This window comes from Tribolium madens, unplaced genomic scaffold (genome assembly GCF_015345945.1).
Source record: "Tribolium madens isolate multiple individuals breed KSU strain unplaced genomic scaffold, Tmad_KSU_1.1 Scaffold_96;HRSCAF=242;Tcas5.2_LG5, whole genome shotgun sequence".
Lineage (NCBI taxonomy): Eukaryota > Metazoa > Arthropoda > Insecta > Coleoptera > Tenebrionidae > Tribolium > Tribolium madens.
The window spans coordinates 4,427,245-4,454,706 of NW_025401068.1; the positions used below are offsets into that span (position 1 = coordinate 4,427,245).

General features: G+C 32.3%; 5 protein-coding genes across 8 annotated transcripts in view; 4 read left to right on the forward strand and 1 right to left on the reverse strand.

Annotated features, from left to right (window-relative positions):
• The first annotated feature begins 3,962 nt into the window (after window positions 1-3,962).
• On the forward strand, window positions 3,963-5,331 carry LOC123013069 (lysosomal thioesterase PPT2 homolog). The gene is made up of 5 exons (XM_044411395.1): window positions 3,963-4,318; window positions 4,366-4,507; window positions 4,555-4,662; window positions 4,717-4,990; window positions 5,041-5,331. The coding sequence occupies exons 1-5, from the start codon at window positions 4,184-4,186 to the stop codon at window positions 5,237-5,239; spliced, it is 858 nt and encodes a 285-aa protein (XP_044267330.1). The 5' UTR covers window positions 3,963-4,183; the 3' UTR covers window positions 5,240-5,331.
• An 81-nt stretch (window positions 5,332-5,412) lies between these two features.
• On the forward strand, window positions 5,413-9,967 carry LOC123012514 (enhancer of mRNA-decapping protein 4). Its single transcript, XM_044410500.1, has 12 exons — window positions 5,413-5,573; window positions 5,698-5,753; window positions 5,808-6,200; window positions 6,261-6,418; window positions 6,467-6,648; window positions 6,699-6,811; window positions 6,974-8,477; window positions 8,524-8,689; window positions 8,740-8,911; window positions 8,961-9,111; window positions 9,344-9,567; window positions 9,617-9,967. Exons 2-12 carry the CDS (start codon window positions 5,707-5,709, stop codon window positions 9,798-9,800), a joined length of 3,294 nt encoding a protein of 1,097 aa, XP_044266435.1. The 5' UTR covers window positions 5,413-5,573; window positions 5,698-5,706; the 3' UTR covers window positions 9,801-9,967.
• A 1,043-nt stretch (window positions 9,968-11,010) lies between these two features.
• LOC123012973 (tyrosine-protein phosphatase non-receptor type 11) lies at window positions 11,011-22,854 on the forward strand. 3 transcript variants are annotated; one of them, XR_006413245.1, is made up of 11 exons: window positions 11,011-11,125; window positions 11,347-11,469; window positions 11,516-11,710; window positions 19,868-20,030; window positions 20,081-20,408; window positions 20,459-20,874; window positions 20,927-21,128; window positions 21,183-21,334; window positions 21,397-21,617; window positions 21,664-21,775; window positions 21,916-22,854. XR_006413245.1 is itself a non-coding variant. In XM_044411229.1 (10 exons), exons 1-10 carry the CDS (start codon window positions 11,112-11,114, stop codon window positions 22,034-22,036), a joined length of 1,935 nt encoding a protein of 644 aa, XP_044267164.1. In that variant the 5' UTR covers window positions 11,011-11,111; the 3' UTR covers window positions 22,037-22,854. The 3 variants fall into 3 exon arrangements, 1 of the variants encoding a protein (XP_044267164.1); XR_006413246.1 differs by having other exon boundaries at window positions 21,680-21,775; XM_044411229.1 differs by lacking the exon at window positions 21,664-21,775.
• A 686-nt stretch (window positions 22,855-23,540) lies between these two features.
• On the reverse strand, window positions 23,541-25,567 carry LOC123012611 (actin-binding Rho-activating protein-like). Of its 2 annotated transcripts, none has more exons than XM_044410647.1 (5): window positions 25,473-25,567; window positions 24,341-24,483; window positions 24,119-24,290; window positions 23,979-24,071; window positions 23,541-23,924 (listed from the first exon to the last, which is right to left on the reverse strand). In XM_044410647.1, exons 1-5 carry the CDS (start codon window positions 25,503-25,505, stop codon window positions 23,790-23,792), a joined length of 576 nt encoding a protein of 191 aa, XP_044266582.1. In that variant the 5' UTR covers window positions 25,506-25,567; the 3' UTR covers window positions 23,541-23,789. The 2 variants fall into 2 exon arrangements, with proteins under 2 accessions (XP_044266582.1, XP_044266583.1); XM_044410648.1 differs by lacking the exon at window positions 25,473-25,567 and adding an exon at window positions 25,036-25,368.
• The window catches only part of LOC123012610, a 4,721-nt gene continuing 2,701 nt past the window's right edge, over window positions 25,443-27,462 (forward strand). The window contains exon 1 of the mRNA XM_044410645.1: window positions 25,443-25,561. The gene's annotated coding sequence lies outside the window, so the exon portion shown is untranslated. The remainder of the gene's footprint in view (window positions 25,562-27,462) is intronic.

A 27,462-nucleotide genomic window follows, 5' to 3' on the forward strand; every position in this document is an offset into this window, starting at 1 on the left:
AAGGCTAAAAAAGTAAGAAAAATGTTTGCTTTCATTGGGGCAACTGCATAAAATTTTGAAAAAACTGAAGCCAAAAACAATTTAAATGTTGTTGCAGTTTTTTTTCTCCATATAAATACGGAATGCGCCAGAAATCGCGCCCCAGAGAAAAATGCCATATAAGGTAAGGTTCCAAGAACATGGAAAAATATTTAAAAAAATTTATCTATAAAAAATTTCCAGTTATGACAGTTTAAATTTTGCACTTTGAGTCTTCGACTCTATTTATTTCTGTTGTAAAAATAATTTTCAAAGTTTTTTTGCTGCAGGCTATTAGAAGAGGAAACAAGGAAGCTGTATCCTAAATTGTAACTCTGTTCAATATTATTTGTTGGCTTTTATTGGCAAAATTTTTGTACCTTTACTAGATAATTATAAAAAAAACGTATACAAGATCATCAGTATCATCAGATAGACATAAAAAGAAATGTCAACTGTCAAAAAATAAATGTCAAATTTTTTTGACATTTGACATTTTTAAACATTTTCCCATGTTCCTTGATCTTATCTTACTTAAAATTTTTCTCTGGGGCGCGAGTTCTGGCGCACGCTGTATATTGAGAACTGTTTACATATTTGCTTTTTTTTCAGAAATAAGCAGGTAAGTAGGAAAAATTTAAAAGGCACCAAGTTATTCTTGACAATAAAATAGGTACTACTGTGAGATGCATTCACAAAATTTCTGTATATTTCTTCAGAACTTTAAAGCAAACAGTGGAGAGTCTTTATACTATAAAAATGTGAAACTATTCAACGCTACATTTTTTGATGCATTCTAATTTTTTTATTTTGTAAAATCCGATTTACCAACGCATATACACGGTAGCAAGTAAAACTATAGGATTTTTAGAGCATTTTTTTTTAATTAAACTCTACTGTCCTTATTTAAAAAAAGGCGTGTGAGGGTGTCAAAAGGTATAAAGTGGTAATAATAAAAAATACATTTCGCCAATGTTCCCATCTGTTTACGATGCCGATTCGATATGAAAATAACAATTAACTAAATGACATAATAATCTGTGAGAGCCAGTCATCTTTTGGCTGGGAATCTAACAGTTGCTCTGGCACTGCCCGAACTTTTGTGCAATGATACATGTCTCCCTCACACTATAATGTCCGCCCTTGGGTTGTTTTCGCGACAATAATCCCTCTCCGACTCACAATATCAATAATTACGCCCTAATTATCGTTACAAGAATCATAACCGATGTTTGTCAACACGTCCCTTGAATAGATTTATGATTTAACGCTCATTGGACACGACGATGTCAACATGAAACTGCGAGTTTAGCAAAGCATCGTTTCTCACGCCCCCGACACCTACCCAACTTTTTAAGTGGCTAAATTAACRCAAATTCGSGAAATTCGCTCGAATCGTACACATACAGTGTTTGAAATGTTACGTCACCACCAGATGTTCCTGCATGCAMTGTGTGCAGGAGCGACCTGGTGATGCTCGTAATGTCCTGCATTTAAATGCCGGTCACGATGGACCGTATGATCTCATCTCCACTCATTTCATTGGCGCCCGCAAGGAAATCTCGATTATAATCGTATTTAGAAAGATTGCAGGACGGGCTTAAATCCTCGCTTACTGCAGGAAACGCAAGATTGCAGGAAGAACGAATTATTGCCCAGTTTCATAGGCTTTCTAATCGTAAACGTGGACAAACATCAATTATTATCTCATGCGATCAAAGTGGCCTGTGACTGTGTAATTCATAATGTGATTTTTGTCGTTAAGTAGACCACAAATTTAAAATCTTATCTTGGCAACAATGACTATCAAATACAAACGTCACAATTTTATAGGCAATATATCACATGCTAGATAAATTACTAATAATTCAGTGTTGCCAATAAATTTTTCTTRTCACAATTATCCCTACTTTATTCAATAATGCCAACTAAATTTTCAAAGACACATCCTACTAGTCGAGAAAAATATTACTTTAGGGGTTATTTTGTAAGAAATAATGTCTATTAACCATGATGTAGGAAGTATGTATTTATAACATGTCATTGATGCCTCAGCACTTGCCAGTCTGCGTTGTTCTTCCTGCGGACAGGAAGTATCAATTTCAATTAACTCCCGCGCTATAAATCAAGTGGTAAATAAAGAAGCAGGCGCTGGAAATAAAAACAAATGCCGTCAATTGAGGTGGCGCCTGTCTTATTGTCAAACGCTGCCCCCTATCAGTGACGTCATCGTGTCTGTAGTAAAAACGAAGAGATTTGATTATATTCGGTCATCTATTTTTTTCAACTTCTGTCGTATTTATGCATGATTGAAATTGAAATAGTAGCTATAGAGAAAAATTAGAACGGGTAATATGAAAAAATATACAGTGGAGGAATTTTTCGTGGATATTATAGAGTTGCGTGCGAAGAATCGATCCGGGTGCAGGTGTTTAGGTCATCTATCGTGTCCTCTGACATGGGATTACATTTCTTTCCACCCCTAACACCCCTAAACGCATATTAAAACCCTTCTATGTCCAGATACGGTCCAATACTGATTTTTGATAAATCATTTTTGCAATAAAATCGACAAAATTCTTATCACTTTGCACTGCAAAATAACAAAACAGAAATCAATAACAATTAAAAAATAGAATATTTTCACATTTTTATTGATTATGTAAAAGATTAGAAAATATGATGTTTTTCGTGAAATAAATTGTTTATTAGTTGAAAAAATCGAGTGGTTTAAAAGTGGGATACCTAAAAAAAAGAAAGATCTAATGAAGCAATCGCGAGAGCTATTGTAAAACCTTGTTAACGGTGTAGCTGTATATTTTCTATGAGCCATAAACAAGAAAGCAGAGAGGAATCGTGAAATCTTGGAGCTGAGGTTTATCCGTGATGGTGTGAACTCACAGATGCTGTTTTCTTAGGTCGTCTTAGGTCGAGTTTCAAGCCATACGCACTCTCAGACCAACTGTGGCAGATTTATTGTTGTTTCTCTTGTGTCTTACAAGATAATACCTTCATGATAAATTTCAGATGTGTTATTAGGAACCTTAGATTAACATCCTATGAAGGATATGTTAGACCCTGAATTAAGGACCAGATTCAAGTGGTGTTTACCGAAACCATGAGTTGATTTAAACAAGAGGGCAAGTTTTGTCAAATGTATTATAATGTATTTTGTGTTGTATTTTATTTTTATAATTATAAGATTTATTTATCATCTTACATAATTTAGCCTTTACCTCAATTTATTTTGACTGCTAGACAACCAGTAATACAACTTTGAAAACAGTTAATTGTATACAAGGTGTTTCACACAACTTTCGAGGCTTGCGCCTAATGTACGCACCCAAATATACAAAATTCACAAAACACTAGATACAAAAATACACATTTAATAATTTAGTTTTTGGAAACCCATGACAGTAGTTGTCAAAATAATGACTGTTTCATTAATAGTCATAAACTGCAGTTTTTCAGAAACAATTATCATTTGTTCTATCAAGAGACGGCATGAATATGATTCTAGTTTATCTATCTTCTATCTTATTCACTAACTAACTCAAAACGTTGCAATTTTTTAAAGGGTAAACAAATTAGAGAAGATAATTCAATTTTTCAAAATATGTAATCGAGTTCGTATCGGAATATGTATTATTGATTGCACTTTACAGGCGCAAGCCTCATAAAATTATGTGAACCACYCTGTATAATAATTTTTAATTAAATGTTTTTTTACAACAATTAAAAATAAAACTTGCATTTGAGACATTTTCCAGCATGTTATTCATAAAAAATACTGAATGTTTGGACATCTTTTCGCAATATTACAAACTAATAATAATTAATAGAAATCTTTTTATAAAAGTTTAATACTTAACAGAAATCTTTTTTTTTTTAATTTTACAGATTTCTGTAACAGAAATTGACATTTCTTTAACCAAATTTAAACAAATAATTTGACAGAACATTGTTATTATTTGATTCATTGTTTATTTCGATATCATTCAATATCCGAAATAACCACACAAAGAACAATGGACCGATCGTTCTTTAAACATTGAACGCAATAAGCAAATCTGCCAGTGATAAGAAATCTACGGGTGTTTACAAGTGAAATTTTTACAATACTCATACAATTATCTATTGTAATTTATTTATATTAGTGAATATGAAGTTTCTTATATTATTTTGCATTATCTGTGATTTTTTTGTAACAATTTTTGGTTATAAACCAGTGTTTCTGCTTCACGGAATCATGACAGGCAGTGCTAGTATGGAAATTATTAAAGGTCGAATTGAGGAAGTAAGTTTCTTTTTTTCATTGTGCAGAAATAATTAATATTACTTCAGCAACATCCGGGAACGATAATTTATAACACTGACCGTTTTTCTGGATGGTCAAGTCTGGAAAACATGTGGTATCAAGTTCAGCAACTTGGCCAAGATCTCTTAAATGTTTCAAGTCAACATCCTGAGGGAATTCACTTATTAGGTGTGTTTTATTTGCATAGAAAAAAATTGTAACAATTAGTTTTATAGGTTATTCACAAGGAGCTCTACTTTCTAGAACAATTCTACAAACATTTAACAATCACAACGTCCACAATTTTATTTCACTTAGTGGTCCTCAAGCCGGTCAGTATGGAAGTACGACTGTCTGACATTTTTAGGGAAATTATTTATTAATGAAAATAATTTTAGCAAATTTTTTACACCTCATTTTCCCAGACTTGGCACTTAAATCGGCTTTTGAATTATTCTACTCTAGAGTAGGCCAACACACCTCAGTCGGAAATTATTGGAATGATCCTTACCATCAAACTCTTTACAAAGAATATTCACAGTATTTGCCATTCGTGAATAATGAAATTATTTCAAACAAGAGTGAGGAGTTCAAGAAGGGAATAACTAAACTTAACACAATGGTCTTAATTGGCGGGCCTGATGACAACGTGATAACTCCTTGGGAGTCGAGGTTTGTTTTTAATTTTTGTGAAATTAATAAATTATTATAAATTCTTTCAGCCAATTTGGATATTTTGGAGAAAATAATACAGTAGTCAATTTAATTGACCGTGATATTTACAAAGATGATCTTATTGGTCTGAAGACGTTAGATAAGGCTGGAAAATTAAAAATCATCACTGTTCCAGGTGTTAACCATTTTATGTGGCACCTCAATACCTCAATTGTTGATAATTATATTTTACCTTACCTTGATTAAGTTAAGAAAACTCCAAATTGTAGCCAAAAAATTGATATTGATACCAAAAATGTCATTGCTGATTATAGATTTAATAAAATGGAAAATAGTGTTTAGTTTGTTTTTTTGGCGCCCCTTTTTAAATTGAATTTTATGCCAACATCAAAAATTTAAATTCACCAAAACCCCGAAACGCTTTTTTTGTTTGACATTTGACGATTTTTCTTTTCTCCGGCTTTACACAAAATTTATCCGAAAAATCGTAAAAAAGTCATCGTTGTACTATAATATTCCAATTTGTGTTGATTTAATGTATAGTTTTTGAGTGATTTTAATAATTTGGGACAAAACACACGTAAGCTATTAATTCATGATAATCTTGTCAATTGAAACGGTTTTTTGAGGCGAAAAATTCTCGACTTTCGTGTCTCTCATATTCCCTTCACCTTGTTTTTTATGTCTTTTTCACCGTTATTTAGTTGCAGAACATGAATTCGCCGCCGCTAGCCCCACAAGACGACGTGATCCAAAACATGTACGTAAATATTCAAATTTGAGGTTATGTTTCTGGGAATTACTAATTTTCCAGTAATTACACGGGTTCTGATACGGAATATTCCGCAAAAATTGTGGGCCATGAAGTAACAGTTCAATGTAACTCAGGACAGCATAATCACGGGAGTTCTAAAGTGAAACTAATCAACCGGATTGACTACAACTGGGAGTTTCACTATTATCGCGGACAACTCGTCGCTGTTCACATTAATGGCAAAATTATTGCCTATGGAATGAAGGGAAAAGATGGGGGCATGATCCGAGTTACGAACCAAGAGACAAATGAGAGAGCATTAATCAAAAATTTGAAAAATGATGTCAAAGACCTGTCTTTTGCTTTTTCACGCCAACAGATTATTTTAGGTTGTATTGACGACGAAGGCAATGTTTTCATCTATGAAATTATTGATGAACCTAGTGCAATAAAGTATCCTTACATTATAAAAAAAGCAAAAACATGTTATTAAACTCCTTAACCAGTTATTAGATATAAACAATTACTTCACATATTCCACAGTGATGTAGTCCCACATTCAAGCCCAAATTTTAGAATTATTTGGTGTCCCTACTTGACCTGTTTTGATGAGGAAGAGGAAACACCAGATGATCCTGAAAAAATGTTTGTAGTATTGAACTGGGATAAAGGTAATTTAATTTAATTATATCCAACCACCCTAATTGTAATTTTCCAAGCTGAAATATGGAATTTTGGCATGATTAATGCAAAGTATGGGCCAGGTCCTTTAGAACCTAATGAAAACTATGAAGGATATGTTGAAATTAACCACACTGCAGAACTCGTAGATGCGTCATTTTCATCAGACGGAACTGCTATTGCAATTGCTTGCTTAGACGGTTATGTGAAATTTTTCCAAGTACAACATATCACAATTTAATTCATTGTTACTAATTAAGAATTTTTTAGATTTACATGGTTGACAACGAAAAGCAAAAGTGCCTACACGAATGGAGACCACATGATGGTAAACCACTATCTTCCATCATCTTTGTTGACAATTTGTTGGAATGCAGTTCACAGTAAGCCAAAATTTTGATTTTTATAAAAATGCATTTATTTGTGTAACGTTGTGGAGACTGAAGTTTTAAAAATCAGCAACAGCAAGAAATGGATAGTTTAGATATAAAAAATTGTCTAGGGTTGGAATAAAATAAATAAAATATTTTGGTGTCATTCTTCAGGTGTTGGAAATTCACAATAACGGGTGCCAATCACAACTCCGAGCTRAAGTTGTGGTCTTGTGAAACGTGGACTTGTCTCCAAAMAATCCATTTCAAACCAGATCCAACGAATCTAATTCAAAGTGTTTATCTCAAAATGAATATAGACTATTCAGGCCAGTATTTAATAATGTCAGATTTAAATAATAAGGTTTTATACGTCCTCCAATTAAAAAGAAGTGACGAAGCTCAACAAATATCTGTAACAATGATATCGCAATTTTTACTACCAACTGCCTTTTTGAGCTTTCACATAACCGAAGCCAACTGTCGCAAACTACGTTCGTCCGACATGAGCGAAGAGTTTTCACAAGATGCCGATCAAGATGACGATGACGAAGACGATACGGTTGCAGCTGTGGTTATCAAAATGTTGGTGATACAGCAAAAAAAATTCCAAGAGTGTAATATCGTGTTTCAACCAGACGCGATGTTGTGTAATACTGAGATCATATTTAACGAAGTTAAGGAGGAAACGGAGAAAGTGCCAAAATTGGACGATCTTCAGTCGTCTGTCACTTTACTAATAAAACAACAGCAACAACAACAGCAATTGACCTTAATGACTCCTGACGCTTTTACAACAGCGGAACAAAACTCTCGACCTAATAGTGTCAGAACTAGCATCAATGGAGATATTAATAAGTCGACAGAGGGCACAAATGGTGACACCGTTGAAAATTTAATTGATTTTCAAAGACCTGAGAAAGATAATTTTGCAAGTGGGGGTTCGAGTCCTAGTAGAGAAGTTCAGGAAATTCTATCTTTAAATAATTCCACTTACAGTACTCAGGACTATTTTGACAATCTATCGAAAATGCAGGAAGAGCAGGAAATACCCCAGAAAGAGTACAAACATAATGAGAATCTGATGTACCAAGAAAACCCCAATCCTGAAATGGTTTGGCTGAAACTACCTCTAGTTAAGCAAGATAATGAGATAAATAAGGAAGATAACTTAAGACTAGGAGGAGGAGATGAGATAACAAATTTGAACGAAACAGATTGGGACAAAAACCAGTTACAAGCAATCAATTTCAGACTGACTAGCATCGAAAACGCAATTACTGGCCAAAATGTAGTTATTCAAAAAATCCATCAAGAACTCAAATCGTTAAATCAGACTAAACAAGGTTTGACCGAAGACTTTAACAAGGAGTTGGATCTAGCGATGTCTAAGCAACAATTGCAAATCGCGAAAATGTTAGAAAATTTGGTCAACATGCAAAAGAATAGCGACCGTGACCAACAAGACCACGTGATAGCCAGCGTCTCACAAATTGTCGTTAAAAATGTCTCAGATAAATTGCAAAGTATAGTAGCACATGAAATGAAACATGTGGTTGAACCAACCATTAGAAATCTAGTTGAAGCCCTAAAACATCAATTGGATGTTCAAAATAGCCATAAATTAAACAGCGATATAGTCCTACAAGACAAGATCTCGAAAATGATCAATAGCAAAGTAGGTAATTTTTGTGACATTATTTTTTGTTAACTTGGCTTTTAAGGCGTTAGCGGAGTCGCTAAGTTTATCAGTGGCCAACGTGATAACGCCTATTTTAGAAAAATGTTATCGCGATATGATCACGTCGACGCTGGTTCCTTCTTGGGAGAAAGTCTGCGGAAATATGTTCCATCAAATTAACGAAACTTTCACACAAGGGACTAAAGAATGTAAATTTATAATTTTTGATCATTTCTTGAGTTGAATAATATTATTTTAGATACCGCTTCGGTTGAGCATTATATGGAAAGACAACGACGGGTTCAAGAGAGAGGTAAAGATTTGATTGTCCAAATGCAAGCCGTTTCAGAAAACTTGCAAATGAATACTGATAAGTTAGTCGGGACTTTGTCGTCTGAAATTCATAAACAGTTCAATACAACAATGAAACAGTAAGTTGTGTTAAGAGAAAAAAATGTGTGTGTTTATTTTCAATTCTAGTACGCAAGAGAATTTATTACAGAGTATGAAGGACGTAATTAGCGAACAAATTAAGTTAGGTTTCAAGAGTCACGCTTCATTTTTGGAAGACAGTGTCATTAACGCAGTGCGGTCTCGAGCTGTGACTCCTTCACCACATGTTGAATCACAAGTACGTTTTAAGTATCCGTATTTTTCCTCAAAAGGTAGACGCTATTAGTTTTTTTTTTTTCTAAAGCATTGCACAGAAGGTTATTTTTGTTAATTGTATCTAACTAGTTTAAATAAAAGTTTATTTGGGTTTATAGGATATTTAATTCTCCCTTTTTTGTTTCATGTTTTTTGTGTAGAGCAGGTCGATAATGATGTTATTTTTTGTTCACTTATACCATGTTAATTTGTAGGTTACTTTGGCACATCTTGATCATCTTCTGGCTAAAGAAAGTTACGATGAAGCATTCCAATTGGCGCTGTCGGCGGAAAATTTGAATTATGTAATTTATGTGTGTGAGAAAGTGGATAGCAATATTCTTTTCCATGGGCCTTCACCACCGCCACAGAACTGTATTTTAGCCCTTATACAACAATTGAGTATGGAATTACACAAAAATACCGAAACTAAATTGAGGTACATATTTCGCAGCATTTTTATCACTTATTAATGTTTGTTTTTATAGCTATATAAGAGCTGCTTTGGTCGCACTAATTCCGGGATACCCGCACACCAGGCAGTTTATTCCCAAGGTTTTAAAAGATTTGCTGAAACAATTACAACTTTTTATGACCACAAACCCCACCTCGAAGTTTATTACTGAAGCAAAACTACTTAAAATGGCTGTAGAAAGTATACTGGACAAATAGCTAGAAGTTTTGGTTTTATCCCCACATGTTATTGTATATTTTAAACCGACTTATCAAAATTTATTTTGAAAGTATTTTAACCATTGTATCGTCATTACTGTGAATAGCCAAGTTGCTATATTTAATAGGTTGTGTATATTTTTTCGACATAAACTCCCCTAATGCAGTAGAAATGTTTTATTTATATTACCCGGACCCTAATATTTTTGAAACCGATCCTGTGCAGCGCTAATGACAGCCGGAAAATATGGCAAAATTAAAGTCCCTACAATATTTAGGTTATGTTGTGTCATGAAAAAAAGTAAAACATAAATTTAAAATCAATCAAAATGCAGAAAAAGCCGAGAAGTAGCCTTTTAGTTGAAAGACTCCACAAAGGTTTCGTTTGTACTTGCATAGTCGTAACAGTTTACGCAACATCGGTCCTCGCAATGAGGGGCTATCGATACCTTGCCAAAGAAAAACCAGAATTACAGCAAAAGCAATTATTGGAACACAAAAGTCTACTAGAAGAGGGGTCACCGGACAAAGCCCCCACCATACGAGCTTAATTGTTGATGTATTGTATAATTGTCTTTTAGGACTGTTTTTAGTCAGAAACTGCTTAGTTATGTACATTACTGTAAAATAATACATGTTTTAGAATATTAAATGTGAGGAAAACTCTGAAGCAACTTTTTGTTGAAGTTTTGTATATAGAAACAATGAAAACTGCGAATTGTATACTTGCATTGCAAGAAATGTGGATGTGTAAGAGCTTCCTTGTGTCTTGATTATGATAAATGGGTATATATTTTGTAATAAACAAATATATTTCATTCTTGATTTATTTTTGAAGATGATTAATTAAATTATTGGATAAAATTGATACGACTTAATATTTTAATCATAAAGTTAGGTATATCTGAAAAGTACGGAAGAGTGATAAAATATATTTTCGCAATATTTATTGTTTTTGTTAATTCATTAATTAAGAATTGCAATCTGTTATCATAAGTGATACAGAATTTTAAAACTGTTGCATTTCCTGGTTTAAATCCCCCCATCGAGCTCGTTACGTAATAAAAGCAAAATTCACATGATTGTTTGTTATTTATTTCACATGAAAAGAAAAACTGCAATATCTTACAACTGTTATGCGTTTTGAGCCAGCTGTTTCGAATTTTGACTCACCTGGTATATTAAAAACTGGTAAGACGTACCTTTCGACCGTCCCTCGTAGATTCAAAATGGTGGCTCACGTAGGAGATAGTTTTTGCAAGAGGTTTATTTTATATTCATAGATTTTGTAACAAAAATCAAGCCAAAAGTATGAGTTCCCGAAGGTAAGCCTTTAGTTATCCCGAATGTTAAACAGAACCCACAAAGTTGCCTCAACAGTAATCGCCAATCAAAAATTTCTTTGTTGGAGTATGTGAGAGCTGTCAAAAAGTCTTATTTACACAGCAACAGTGGGAAATTGTTTATTTTTTTTATTGTTGAATAAAGATTTTTCAAGGCCTACAGGGTAGGATGCCTTTCGTTGATAAAAACGGTTTAATTGCAGATGGTTTTGGCCCACAATCAGTGGGATAGAGGCTGAGAGAGTATTAATGGAAAGAGGAGTTGATTGCAGTTTCTTGGCAAGACCTAGTTCAAATAATCCAGGATCGTTCACGTTATCAGTCAAGTAAGTCTTCTGTGCTTTTGTGCCCCCACGTTACACGTGTCCGCAGGAGAAATGGAGAGGTTACCCACATCAAAATTCAAAATTCTGGAGACTTCTATGACCTGTATGGCGGCGAGAAATTTGCAACACTCTCAGAGCTGGTACAGTATTATATGGAAAATCAGGGACAACTTAGGGAGAAGAATGGGGAAATTATCGAACTTAAGTATCCCTTGAGCTGCGCTGACCCCACAACTGAGAGGTGAGTCTCAGTGAATAGATTATCTTGTCCCATGGCCATTTTGCATAATTACATCATTGTACAGAAAATTCGAAACCAAATGATGGTTTTTATTGTTTGCAAGTTATGCAACACAACTACCACCAGAAAATTTTGCATATGCTGCAATGGAAAAATTCTCAATAAAGCGTTTTCCTTATTCTGCGCAATTTTCCACCATAAATATTTATTCTCAAACAACAGTAGATTTTAAAACACCATTAATACTATAAATTAATTAAAGATGTCAAAACGTTAAAAGATTTTGAAGGGTCATTTCTTAGATCAATATGAGAAAAAAAAGTTCCTCTGAACCCACGAGTATGTCCGAAAATGCTTTCTGAGGTGTTAAAGCGACTATTTCCCTCACAAAATTGAAGTCAATCAAATCTTCCAAATTTCTGAGATTCATCGAGTCAGATTCAAATTACGCGATAATTCAGCACATGTTCAAATTATCGATGATTTACTCGTGTGCTAAATTTCCGCGAATCTGCTTGGATGAATCTCAGAAATTCTAAAAATTTAATTGACATTTTTTTCCACATTTTTTTTAATTTAATGAAAATATTGTTTTTGTAAATTTTGATCGGGAAATAGTCTGCAAAATACGCCTCGTGCATACCAAATTGATTCCAATTTTTCTTGTGCACTTCATGCGGTCTTACATAAAAAAAACTCACTGCATGATGGATTGCTTTTTGGTTTAAGAAAATCCCGTTTTTAAATAAAACAAGAGACTTTTTGTAAAAAAAAAGTCATCAAATACGAATCTAAAGGAAACATTTTTGAAAAACGTTTTGTCAAGCAAAATTTTTTGCCTTCAATAGATCACCCCCTCACCCACTAAATTAAGGTACACAATTTTAGCTAACACTAATACACTCAACGCCAAAAATTAGTCCGGATGCAATTTTTTAAAAAAATTTTCCAATTTCGTTTAGAAGCAGCCTTACTAATTTAGAGAAACGCGAATATTTTATAAATTCTATTTTATTTATTTATGTATTGTTTTTTTTTTAAGGATTTTGTATTAGCATTTTTTTATATTTCATGAGTATTGAAAATACATTTTTTGTCTTTTTGTGCTTTTTGTTTTTGAAACACTTTGCTTCAATTTGAGCGAAATTCTAACTTGGTTTTGAAAATTTGTTGGCATTGTCTTCGCCTTCTTCCATATCAAGCTAGAAAGCGGCCTAGCCTGCAGGTGCAAGTGTCACAAGATTGCAACAGAAAATAAAAGTCGCCTGAATATTTTTCTCACACCATTGATGACGCTCTGTTTTCTTTTTTTCTTTGATATGTATCAGTGCGATACTATTATGTTGGCATAATTAATGATTAAGTAGACCTTCATGAAACCGCGTAATATTGWCAATGCAACGTGTGATTCTGTCACCTGCATAGAATAATAATCTTTACCATCTCACATATTGTATATGTCGAACGTCACGTCTTTTTCTGCTTTAGGACATCGAGACAATCATTCTTCATATCCTGTTACTGCACACTTCTTAAKAATGAAGTCTCTTAGTCACACTTTAATATTGCTATAAATTATTCGATTGTTAATGTCCGCGTTGGAAAAGGAAGGAAGTGGTAATTAATTAATATACCAAATGTATTCGAGATTCTTTTGCGTAGTAGGGATGAAAAAGCGGTGATGACTTATATGCAAAATGTTTGTAAGAAAGAAACTCATTGGAAACACTATAATTTGATTTCCAATTTGACAGAATTCACCTACGTGCCAATATATAATGGGTTTTAGGCACGTGTATCTCTCGATTCCTTTTTGGAAAAGTCGTGTAGGTTTTATTTATCATAAATGTAATTGATTCATAATTTTACTGGAAATCGTATTTATTTCTCAAACGGTAAATTAATACACATTATAAAAAATCATTAAATCATTACTTTATTGGTAATAAAGAATTAATAAATCTATGTACCGCCTTTAATTTAATGCAGATTATCTGGTATTTAACCTTGACAACTAGTTTTTGTAATAATTTTACATTGTACAGTTTTAAATTTATTATTTTATGGAAAAACAGAAATTATATAATACTTAATGAAATGGGGAAATTTTTGAACCACACTGATTGTAGACCATTAATTAAATATGTGAAACAGCAAACTGTACTAAATGTTTTAATTAAGGACATATTTTAATAGGATTTGGATTTATTATAAGTGACTAACGCAACAAAATGTATGTTAGAAAGCTTTATCGGTGCAATATATTGAATAAATTGTTTATACATGATTTTGAATTGTTACGTTATTTACTTTATTGGCCTCATAACCATAATTGCAATGTATTTTTAGTTTTAATCTATGTATTGACGTATAAAAGCATCACCTACTCAACAACAAAACACAGTATTTTTTAATGGCCCAATAATTTTTTTTTTTTTTCATTTTAATTAAATATACAAATTGGATGGGTCTATAAGAATTTTTATGCTGAAGTATCTTTTGTAAACATATTGTGGAAAAATATTTGTTAGTTATTAGTAAAAAGGAGTTTAACATTATTGTTAATAATTTTGTAAATTGGTTTGGTAGTTTCCGTTCATTTAAAGAAAAATTTTTTCAGTCATACAGTATGTGATAAACTTTGTTAAAAAATATGTTAATATAAAAAAAATTGGTAAAACTTTTTAATCAGAATAATCAGTATCCTCTTTAAAAAATAACTCAATGTTTTTATTTGGTTCTGATCTTCATTGGAGTCAAGAGAAAACTTGACATCTCTCTAATCAAAATCAACTTTTATCATGATCTTGTTGTTCATAAAGACGTTTTTACCAATGTTAAGATGTTTTTGCAAAATAATTTACTTTTCAAGGTCATAGTTCGCCTCTTCTACGTTGATTTATTAACATACTCTTACTAACAAGATTTAAACATAATAACAATTGTCAATAGTAAAGTCTGGAAAATATTACATGCAAGAAAGGGTATATAGTAAATACCACAACCATGTTTGGGTACGTTATCTTGTGAATCACACACTCGGTATGCATTAAACAAATTACAGTTAAAAACCATCCCAAAAGAATCATTTAAAGATTGAAAATTATCTCACTGAATCACCCTTTACGCAGGTAATACCTACACACCGTGTCGCGTTTCTATTTAAGGAATTTGTCTTCGTAAAGATTTTCTAAGTTGATGGAATTTTAACATAAATGGGTGAATCACTTGTTTATTAACACTCGTAGAATAATTGCACGTAAAAAAACGAAATAAATAACTTTTTATGAGTATTTAAATAAACTTGAACTAATTCAGCGCAGGCGTTTTTCTTTCAAGGCTCATCTTATTATATTTCCACTAAAACAAATTTGATACTTTCCTCCATCTACCACCTACACCTTGTGGGTTCCTTGGAAGGTCGCAAATATGTTGTCGGTAACCCAGTCCTCATTTTATTTATTTTTTCTGAACGAAAACCTAAAAAGGAACTCATGGGTAACAAAAGTGGAAGATATTAAAAATATTGGTGTTTGAAATGGACTTGGAACGTGGTCGTGTATTAAGATAGCGTTTTATTTTATTTCTTTTTCATCGTCTACCTACTTATTTTTTCCGTCGTGATTCACTGGAGTTTAGATGTTTAGTATGAGACTCATATCCGAATAAACAAAGTTGTAAAATAGACGAATTTCCGTATCGACTTTTCCAAGTATTTTTATTCACTGCGACGAAAAGCCTTGTATGAGGTTGCTTCACATTGTCATTGCGTGTCTTGATGATGACATTGAAAAATTATGTGAACTGAATAGTTCCTTCAGGCAACAAAAGGAAAAAATTCTTGGAAGAGGTCGCCGGTTATCGACATATAAGGGAGATGCAAAAACACATCCTCTTATGTGGGCAGGACAGAAAGTTGCACTGGTCCACTTATTTGGGTGTAGGTGAATCGGGAAAATAGACTACGATTTAATCCGGAATGAAAAATGAGCGGATTAGGTTGGTCGTAAACCTAATAAAAACGTCGTGTGTGTTTTGGCCGTTTGGAGGAAGGCCAGACTCAAAGACAAAAAACAAGCGCTACTTGCATTGTTATTTTTATTATATTGTAAGCTAATTTTATTGCTAAGGCAATTTTTCTAATAGCATTATAATCGACTCACGTTTCTTTTTTCAAACAATGATAATGGGTGTTTACATGCAATTTGTCGTCAAATTGAAAAGCCGGAAGTTACATTGCGTCATTGTAAGAGGATGCCGATTAAATATTTATTAAAAAGTTGGAAAACTGAATTAGGCATTTCCCTAATTAATTGGGGCAAAAAATAAATGACACTGAAATTAAATTCGTCGCAAAAAGGATTTTTCATCTGGGCTACATTTGTTTCATCAAGGATGTATCACATCTGTTCTCAAATTTAACCACAAGTCAATGGCAATCAAATTATAATAAATTTTAACATCCGTTTTAAATTTAGAGTCGGTGTAAAAACACAATAATATGCATCTTGAACTTTTCAATAAATCCATTTGCTTCTAAGATATTAAATTACAAGGTTTTTAGACAGCAGTACTTAGAGATATAATTAATTTATTAGGTTTTTTTAATGTCAAGCCCCCGCAAAAGCTTTCATCTCGACGTATCGGAAGATGCCTAAATTGTTCTGCACAAGGTCATGGTTATTGGTAAACACACAGTGCAAAAAACCATTAGTTAGTAAATAAATACAAATGTACATTTTTGATACTTTAATGTTTGATTTTAACTACAAACGGCCTTAAATAAATCGAAATCAATAATGCATAAACGAAAAAATGCAAATAACACGTTTTTATTTGGTATTTCTATAAATATTTTAAACAAGCGCTGGCCTATTGGACAAGTTTTGATTAATTAGTAGAGAAGGCAATTAAATCACCACAAACTAATGACACATCTTGTATAAATACTGCAATAAGGAAAATGCACTTTTTTCCTTATATTTTTCATAATAGGTAGATTGTAGCAAATAGAAGTGTTTGTTTAGCAATTAGCCGTTTGGTAAATAAAATAATGAAAGTCTGTATGATTGTTATATCTTATCACCGCAGCACTTTTATCCACCTCTCAAGAGGTAGAATTGCAACTTTCCCCATTTTTGCATTCCCTGTTTTCTAGCGTTTCTAATATTCGATTGAATTATTCGTGGACAAATTTCCTTTTGCCAACAATGTGCTACTTTGTAATCAGATATTTATGAATTTTCTTTCCATGTCCTATCTCGCGTGAAGGTTGTGGAAAAACAATGTATTTTTCTATTTTTAGTTAATGAAATTAAAGTGTGAATAGAAATATAATGGTCATTGTTGTGCCCATGCTCTTATTAAATTTAATTTGTTGACACAAAGTAATTTATTATTGCGATTAAATTATCGAATGAAAAAGTAACCAGCTATTAGAACAACTCTCCAACTAGATCTATATAAACTAATTACGTGCAATTTTCAAGCAACACCATTACTTTGGTTGTCAATTAGGAGTAATGTAAACACGATAACAAACTGGTTTATGGAAACGAATGAAAAACTACAATAAATTACTTGTCTATTGTTGAATAATTGTTGAATAATCGATCCAGTGTCTAGGTCGAGAATCGCGCCTCTAGGTGTCTGAAGGCGTCTTCCCCACTTTATGGACACCAGTAATGCTGATGGGTTTCACGACATGACTAAAACTAAAGCAGTGTGTTTTTTCTCTTCACAGTGATCGGGTGTTTGAAGTACTACATTAATTTCTACTATTTTCTTCAATTATAGTAGTAGTAATAGTAGTTTTTCAAAGTGTTGAGTGAATTTTTTCAAGTTCTTACCACCGGTGGGAGAAAATCAAACAAGACGTTGTTTTTCAACAAGTAAGATTTTTCAAATATTTAACCCCTTGGAAATACATTTTTTACGCAATATATTAAATGCTAATAGATGGGACGTGTCGGAGTTACGTAATTTTGAAGATACACGAAGAGTGTGACTTGCAGTTCTACATAAAAATTTGATTCATTCTTGAAAAGCTCTTTGAGAATTAATAAGGACATTTTAGAATTGTAATGTGACATCATAACTAAAAGTGTGTAAATAGTTGTTAATACGCGCTGACCATATTTGGAGGAAGTAAAGAATTTCAGTAGCACGCAATAGACCTCGAGGATCAGTTTAGTATAGGTAAGAGTGGGTGTAATTTCTAAAATAATTTGATTTTTTAAAACACTAATGCTAATGTAAAATATTTGTTACACAAACCTTACCTTTACACGTTCAAATGTCTTAGAAGTTATATTTATGCAGGTATTTTGACCCTGGCTCTTTAATAGCTTTAAAAAAAGTTGAACTTATTATTCATAACCTTACATTGTCTTTATGATCCAATAAAAATAATTCATGTGAGGGAAATAGTAAATGAGACAACTTTTTCGCAGTGTTATTACTTGAATTTCCTACAAAAAAAATAATTGTAAAGTTTTTTATTTAACCCTCTGGTCTAATTGCCGATCCAATTTAGGAAATTGCAAGTAGGATGTATTTTGACGACGCCCACATTATTCATCTAATTGATAGCCAAATGGATTAAAATATGATTACTGCGGTTTATTACGTCAGTTAATTTATTTCGCGGTTGGCTTAAATGCGATTTCGATGTGACCCTTGCAAAATGTCGTTTCTAATAAATCTCGGCTTAAATTATGCAATTAGGCGATGTGAACTATGTAAAACCCACTATTTTAGACCAGATTGTTCTCATCCGTTATTATATTAAAATTTCATTAACCGTGTTAATTTTTAACAATCAGAATTCACATGCTAAAAATTTAATTAAACGAGTGGAGTTTCACTGGAATAAATCACCTGTGGAAGTTCCTGTGCAAAACAATAACAAAGAAATGACCATCACGCGATAACACTCAAAACTGAAATATTTCCTATGTAAATTTACTCATTTCGACGTAATCACACTTATGGTTTCTAAACCAAATATTGGTCAGATGAAAGCAGTAAAACGTAAACAAACAGGTATTTGTTTACACAGACCACGACATTATGTAAAATAGGTAGCTGGAAAATCGCATGATCGTTTTTCACACCGCTTTACATAAATTTGAAAATTATTTGCATTCTTGAAATAATGCAAATCAGATCAGGTAATGACATATCATTATGTATACTGATTTTTCTTTTTTTTTTGTAAGCGAATCAATTTCATTTTATACATAAAAAATTTGTTTGTGGTTCATAGAATTGAGCATTTTTTTTATTTAAAATAAAAATACACAAAAACATTAAATGATACAGTTTGGAAGGGAGAGTCATTAGAAATATGTTTTTAAGTAATGACTTTATAAAATAGTTTATAATAGGGGCTGAATCAAATTCTATCACTGCCCCATCTGCTGTTTTAATTTGAACTTTTTTGATTTATTTAATTTTTTTGTTTTATTTATTTATTTTTTTGAAATTTTTATACATTTTTATATTTTTTTAATTTTGTCACTTTCAAAATTAATTCAATTCAATATTATTATCTATTATCATATGTTTGTGAAAAATGTRTGATTGTAATAGTTTTTCTTTAACATATTTTATCAAATAATTAAATAATGTGAAAGTATGGAAAATGCAGATAGTTTTTGTATGCCGGGTAAATGGCAAACCAATTTCAGTTTCTACACCTATAATTTGTATTAATAATAAGAAATCTTTAATTGTTAGAATCCAAATTAAATTATTTTAGTTGGTGATTTTATTCATGATTTTTTTATTCTTTATTTAATATAAAAAAATACAGTTTTAAGAGTTTTCTTAAATGTTGTCTATAGACCAGTCACCCTGTATGTTATCTATTACTACAAATATTGTTACACTGTCATGTTAAAATGTGAATTATTTACATTTGCGCGATTTTATGGTTCTACGTAACAAAATTACTTTGGGCTCATTTATTATGTGCATAATTATGTGAAAGATAATACCATACAAGTAGTATGTTTTAAAAGAATCGGAGCCAGTCGCTTTTAATTAGTATATTTTCCAAAACTGGAGGTTCCTAAGTATGTCGTTATTATGTAATACGAATTAATTAATTCATAATAAAAATTTTGTTATTATGGCGTTGTTTTTTTTTTACAGATGGTTTCATGGGCATCTGTCCGGGAAGGAAGCAGAAAAATTAATTTTAGAGCGAGGTAAAAATGGAAGCTTTTTAGTGAGAGAAAGTCAATCGAAGCCTGGAGATTTTGTTCTTTCTGTTCGAACCGACGATAAAATGACTCATGTAATGATTAGATATTCCGTAAGTGATTTCAAGTGTTTAATGTTAGATTTCTTAACTTTTTACTTTAGGATAACCAATATGATGTTGGTGGTGGAGAGAAATTCGATAGTTTGGCTGAACTAATCGAGTATTACAAAAAGAATCCGATGGTTGAAACTTCAGGAACAGTCGTCCACCTAAAACAGCCTTTTAATGCAACTAGAATCAGCGCGTCGGGGATACACTCGCGAGTCAAACAGCTGCAAAACGAAAACGGACCTAATGGTATGGGCAAAGCTGGGTTTTGGGAGGAATTCGAATCGTTGCAACAGCAGGAGTTCAAACATTTGTATTCTCGGAAAGAGGGAGTTAAACCGGAGAATAGGAACAAAAATAGRTACAAGAACATATTGCCTTGTAAGTGTGTTAAAACTGAAAAGTRCAAATTATTAATGAAGTAATTTTAGTTGACGATACACGAGTTAAATTGAAAGACGCTGATCCCAACGTCCCCGGTTCTGATTACATCAACGCAAATTATATTAAGTGGAAAGCTGATTATTGCGGAGGGAACGAATTAGGTAGCGATCCGAGCGGAAAAGTGTACATTGCAACCCAAGGCTGTTTACCTTCCACGATCGCCGATTTTTGGCAAATGGTGTGGCAGGAGAACTGTAGAGTTATAGTAATGACAACCAAAGAGACTGAACGAGGCAAAACGAAGTGTGCCAGGTATTGGCCGGATCAGGGAACAAAAGATTACAGAAAAATCAAAGTGAAGATATTGATGGAGTCGTCGACTCCGCATTACACCCTTAGAGAGTTTCTAGTTAGCATGGATGGAACGAATTGTGAGAGAAAAGTTTACCAGTACCATTTTCAGGTACGTTGATGACGATTTGTGGGGGAGTTTGGGAGTAATTGGGGTGTTTCAGGCATGGCCGGATCATGGCGTGCCTTCAGACCCAGGCTGTGTTTTAAATTTTTTGCATGAGGTTAATAAGAGACAGGAAAGCCTTCAGCAAGAGCTTCCAGATAATCCCCCAGGTGCTATTCTAGTGCATTGTTCTGCTGGTATTGGAAGGACTGGCACTTTTATTGTTATTGATATGATTTTGGACCAGCTTAAAAAATACGGTATTTTGTAAGTCAAACATTTTAGAAAATTTGGCTCACGTGGGGCTGTTACAGGTTTAGACTGTGAAATAGATATACAACGCACAATTCAAATGGTTAGGTCCCAACGTTCTGGGATGGTACAGACTGAAGCCCAATATAAATTTGTTTATTTAGCAGTACAACATCATATAGAGACAACCACTGAAAGAATGAAGGCTGAACAAGTAAGTCATGAAACTATTTATAAAATAAAAATTATTGTTTAATTGGTTGAATTGTTTTGTAGAAATCTATGCAAATAGGTCGGGAGTACACAAACATTAAGTATAGCAGCGACATAGGCAGCACGTTATCCTCGTCGGCGACGAGCGGTTTGGGGAGTACAACCTCACTGTCTAGCAGGTCTTCCACTTTGGCCCACTTCCCGGTCTCATCTCCCAATTCTGTGATTTTAAGAGGCGAAACAAAGAAGCCACCTCGAGCTGTGTCAGATATTCCATTGCCCAGGTAATAGAGCTGTCTTATGAATCGTTTTGCAGTTGTTTTTGGAAAGGTGGTGTTGTTTCCAGGCTCATTTTAGATGTTGAGTGTCATGTGTAGTATAGTAGAACCGTATTAATTGACGACTTTGTTCGACGGTGGCGCCGCGCCGGTTCRCAAAATTTGTAAGTGTAAACTGTTTCACTGGCAAAATTTCARTGTTTTTCGCTCATAATAATCAAAGTCGTCATTTAACCTTACATGTGTGCTAACTCGTATTGTAACAATTTGTATAGGTGGGTAGTGAGATTGTGTTTTGTTGCAGGCCGCCTGATGATTTGGTCAAGCCTACTGTGTATGAGAACATTCCTGTCAGCGAACGAAAACATTCAGGGACGTCGAGCTCTTTGAATTGTCCTGTGCCGCCGCCACGGAAGGCGACGTGACATAAACGAACTTTTAATTCCAAATTTACTTCATGTACCTTCTCAGTGTGCTAGGAAAATTATCAAGTCAAATTATTTACTAAAAGATGCATTGTTCAAGAGCCTAGTTGATGTATCATTGTTAAGAAAATGCCAGTATTTACAACCTTGAAGAGATCGTTAGTGTTACTTGCCCACCGAAGTACCCTTTAAGTAACACAGTCCCAAATCGGATAAAATTATTTTTAGAGCACAATTGTATATATTCAATATAATTATACCACCATACGTATGTTTATCTTGAATATCTTGGATTAACACACGTATTTTTAATTTGTAATTATTGCCATTGATTTGATTTTGTTATGCTTTGTCGCCTAAAATGCTAAAAAAAATTCCAGTAGATTTTAATAGTAAGTATTTTAGGCATGTGCTTTTTATTTTATTTCCAAAGATCTGAAAAGAGAGTTTAAACTTAGTTGGCAAGTCACTTGGTGATTTTTCGTGATTAATTTTAATTTTAAGTAAATTTGTGTATTTTTATATTTTTGCTAAATTATTTATATTCAAAGCACACTTAGTGATATAACACCTCGTTAATACAGGTGGGGTGCTATTTATGTTTATTTTTACCACCTGTATTAAATACAGATTCGACAATATATCTTATATTTAAATAGATATTTGCATAAAATATTTTAAAAACAGTTTTTTTTATCTGTTTTACAACAAACTAGTGCTATGTTTTGCTTTTTCTGTTATCATAAGAATTATACCGTTTTAGTCAGATTAAAGGTTTTGTCAACTTTCTGTCGTCTACAATATATGTTTAGAAAGTTTTTGCTCTATTGCTTTCAAAACAGGACCTTTCATTCAACACTCCCTAACCACTTTCCCCACCAAATTGCGTATACTGAGTTAATTTTAGTTACAACGGAAAAATTAACTTTCTCAGCAATAATAACAATAAGAGAAAAGACAAAAAAGTTACATTCTTTGTTACATATAAATATTTTTTCAAAAATGAGTATGTCACACGGAAGTAAAATGGTATGGCAATTACCATGAAAAAAATACACATAGAAACGTTCGTACTGTCTTGAATCAGTTAGAAAACTTTTAATTTTATTATTATATTATATCCTATCTTTATTATTGGCCTTGAGTAATATTCACGTTTCATATTTCTTTAATGCGTTTAATAATTTTTAAATTATTCGCTTATTTTTGTATTAACAAAAAAATATTTTTTACTTTTGAAGCAAACTTGCGTCATTGGAAAATTGTGTTTTGCGCTTTGTGAAAAACATTATTATATAATTACATGTTTACACTCTATAATTCGATCCCAGTTTGTTACAGAATTTATTCCAAAAAAACCTGCAATTTTACTAATATGGTATTGACAGTCATAAAAATTAAAACCGATCTTATGTTTTTTTTTAATATTTTCGAAAATCGATCATCTTTGTAATTTTAACATTAATTCAATTTTTTTAAACTCGTAAATGAACAAGAACAGATGTATTATGACTATGAAAATATATTTATTTGGTCTCTATTGTACAAAATTTAATTACAAATTGTGCCTCAGGGATTGTCATTTCTATACCTTCTTAAATTAACGTACTTCTACATTATTATTATACCTATACAAACTTAATACATAAAAATCGATTTATTTCATAAATAAAAATATTCCGAATTGTTTTTTAAGATATGTTGGAAGTTGGAAAGTTATTCTACTGGTTCTTTGGCTAAATTTTATCTGTTCCTAATTGCTATCACTGTTGTGTTCCTCTTCACTAATTTTTTGGGCTTTTACCGCTTCGTCAATCTTCGCCCGGAATATTTTTCTTATTTCGGCAATTGGTTTAAGTAGAATTATAGGTACATGGTCATCCCTTCGCTAAAATTAAAATGTCAATATCGTTCGATTTCATTAAAGTGCAACTAGCATTACCTGAAACAGAACTTCCCCTTCAAAATCGACGAGTTTATGCTTTCTCGCTCGAAGTAAAATTCCTACCAAATTGTTTGATATGACGGTGTATAGCTGAAATTAAATATTAAAAACAGGTTTAGTTTCAGGGATTTACTAACCGAAAAAAGTTCCCCAAAACTGATAACTATTCTGGGATCATCCGGTTTTTCCTCGGGGGTAAACAAAGGTTCCCCTTGTTCGTGGATAATTTCACAAAGCTCTAAAATCTCTCTGCAAACTTGTGCTGTCGCTTTAAACCCTCTGGCTTCAGACAGAGATCCTCTGGCGGGTCTACAATCACAATAATTAAAAAAAAACTAACATAAAATGAAATTATTTACCGTCCATATTCCTCTTTGGAAATTTTCGGTCTGGGTAAACCCCCAGCTTTGCAATCGTTTGAAAATGGGTTCACTGCTTGACTTTGGATATGTTTGTTAGCCACAGCATTGAATAGGGCGACTTTCGAGCTCAGGGGTGAGTCCTGAAATATATCAAGTTTGGATTTAGTTGCACATAAATCTTTCTACCATTTCTCATGTAAGCAGATTTGGTCATGACCTCTTGATGCAATTCAACAATGAATTTGGAGTATTTTTAGAGAATGTATATTTTGCGTTTTTGGCGGATGTTTCACTGGATGACCGCCAAACTATTTAATGTTTTTTGTACCGGGCGTCAGAGTTACGTCATTTTTGAGATGATCTATGGCTTTCACTTCTGCAAATTTGTTTCGCTTCGGTGATTATTTGCATTTTTACCTCCAATTTACATACAAAAATTTAAAAAACATACCTACTTATTATTTTAAGTTTAACATAAAAAATTGGAATAGAAAGGAACAAAATTAAAATAAACTAAAAAATAATAAAAAAAGTAAAATAACAATTAACAAATTAAATATAAAATTTAAACAATAGATAAAATAATAATATTTCAATGATATTTAAAAAATATTTGCTTTATGTTATTTATGTTCTGAGTATTAACTTATTTTAACAATAAAATACCCCAATGCCTTGCAAAGAATACTTACAAATGCTGCAGTTTTAACACAAGCAGACATTTTCAAATTTCGTAAAATACGACCACTAAGTTCACTCAATTCAGTCCCTTTTTTCGCAAAGTGACAATAAACTTCACAAGTAATTTACTCGATGTGCCTTTTGAGATTCTTGCGAATAAAGTAGCAAATATTTGGGAGAGCGACGCTTATTATACTACCGTAGGAATGTGTGCAAATATATAGATAAACGACCGACGCTCGGCGTCGCAGGATAATACGTCATAGAATGAGCGATATTTCAAATTTTCGCCTAACAAACTTATTCACTCTAAAAATATTTTTCCAATTGTTTCTTTTCTATGAAATCTGAACATATGTTCATTGAATTTTCTTATCGACTTTTGATAAGGGTTTTATGAAAGTTTTTCAGTAGTGGACTTGCCTAGAGAATATTATTTTCAACTTACCAGTTTTGAAATTCTTTCAATTTGGGGGTACATTTCGGTGATTTTTGGATGAAAATGTGATGTTGACAAAAATTTGACACTTTTTGAAGGTGACACTGACAGGTCTTTACATAATCATTTGGCATTTTTTCAATTTTAAGAGATGCACCCCAGATCAATTAATTAATAAGTTAATTTCAATTTTGTATTTCCTGTTTTTCAAAATTTTATTTATTTTGGCATTACGATTGGGTAAAAATTGAAATCGGTTATATTTTTCACATTTTTTGAAACTCTAAATTGAGATGTTTGCACCAATTTAATGGTGAAATATAAATCTTTCAATTCTTGATACAAATTTCATTCAAAAAATTTTACGTCAAATTTTTTCGTCGCGTCTTAAAATTTTTATTATTTACAGTAATCCGAATTGGCTGGCGCCTTGTAATTTATTTTTTCGACAGATAAATGGCGCTAACATGCTTCCACGTGTTTGATATCACATATTGAAACGATGAAAAATTTGTTGTTAAATTTTTGTTACAAGGGAATGAGTTAATGGCTTTTTTTACGGTTGCTCCTACGAGCCTCTAGTCTAAAAATAGGGAAATGACAGGACAGGGAAAAGTACCATTCATCAAGGATAATGCGTAAATTAATTTGAAACTAATTGCATTGTCAATGGTCATCTTGAAGGATGAGCATTTTCTATTTATTTCTAGAAGGGGTAAATAGTAAGTGATTTCATTCACACTTCTTGCTGATGTAAGCATTGCATGAATCACATTATTAAAGTAAGTAACATTGTTCGCCAAAATGTGTGCTAAAATTACCAGAAACAGTTCATTGAGTAGAAAGTCACAAACAATTGCAATACTAATTTCTCCGATTTTTAAAAAATTGTTAAAAATAAAACCAGATTTAATGTGGTTGTCGACATAAAAATGTCGCTTTGTTATGGCCACATAACACGCATTTTTTGTTTTTTTTTGTGTTTAACTTGACCTATTTTATTATTTACACAAACCTTCTTGAACCGTTTCAAATCCTTTCTTATCAAGGAAGCATTGCCGACGTCCTGGCCTCGGGGAATTTTTATCCAAATTTAAAAATAGTATTTGGCAGTGAAGGAATTTTAATTGATACAAAATATATGTTCCAGTGCATGTTTCATAAATGTGAGCTTTTTATTTACAAATTAATGAGATGGCCTCGGGAAATTTTAAAAAATTAAACGGAGAGATGTATATTAGTCATCACTAGAGTCACTACGTATAAGCTTTAATGGTTCATGTAGTAAATTCGTAAACAATTCTTCATTGACGTTCGGATTAAAATAAACACAGGAAATCTAATTTAAGCTCATTCGGAGTCGCGGATTTCCTCAAAAGGATACGCTTATTTAGTAAAATACAACTAATAAGGAAAAGTAATGGATCATTAAAAAAATAAGAATATGTATTTTATTCTAAATGGGAGCTTTTTTAAACAAGTAGAAGAAAACACATTGGACTAGCGCTAGAGGTTTTTTCGAAGATTTAATTTCATTAATTAAAAATATATGTTAAAGTTGAAGTTTAATTTATGATGTTTTACTAAAAAGATTTCTAAAATTGAAACCTGCTGTTTATGCTTTATAGATTGGTTTCAAAGATTTTTAATTTTTTTAGTGTAAAACATAGGGGTGACTAAATGATTGCGATTTTTTAATTCAACTGCTGATTTAGCCGTCACTTGAAACATAAAAAATTAGAAGCATTATCAATGTTGCCATAATAGATTTTTTTGTCACAATTATTAATAGTCACCCGGTAATTATTAGAAATAAAAATATAAAGGAGAAATGTTAAATCTGCAATAAAACAATGCTATAATAAGCGAATTATTCGAAATTCACACAATTTAAAATTTGAATAAAACAGCCTTATCTAATAAATAATAAAAAAATTTAAAAAATTTAAAAAATTGTTGAACTAAAACAGTTTTACAACAATAAGACAAATGATGAAAT

Coding starts and splice junctions, on each gene's coding strand:
- LOC123013069 (XM_044411395.1), top strand. CDS start 4,184: ATGAAGTTTCTTATATTATTTTGCATTATCTGTGATTTTTTTGTAACA. Junction 4,663..4,716: donor TCAAGCCGGTCAGTATGGAA/GTACGACTGTCT, acceptor AAATAATTTTAG/CAAATTTTTTACACCTCATT. Junction 4,991..5,040: donor ATAACTCCTTGGGAGTCGAG/GTTTGTTTTTAA, acceptor AAATTCTTTCAG/CCAATTTGGATATTTTGGAG.
- LOC123012611 (XM_044410647.1), bottom strand. CDS start 25,505: ATGTACCCCCAAATTGAAAGAATTTCAAAACTG. Junction 24,484..25,472: donor TTGAAAGAATTTCAAAACTG/GTAAGTTGAAAA, acceptor GATATATTTCAG/GACTCACCCCTGAGCTCGAA. Junction 23,925..23,978: donor AAGGGGAAGTTCTGTTTCAG/GTAATGCTAGTT, acceptor TTTTAATTTTAG/CGAAGGGATGACCATGTACC.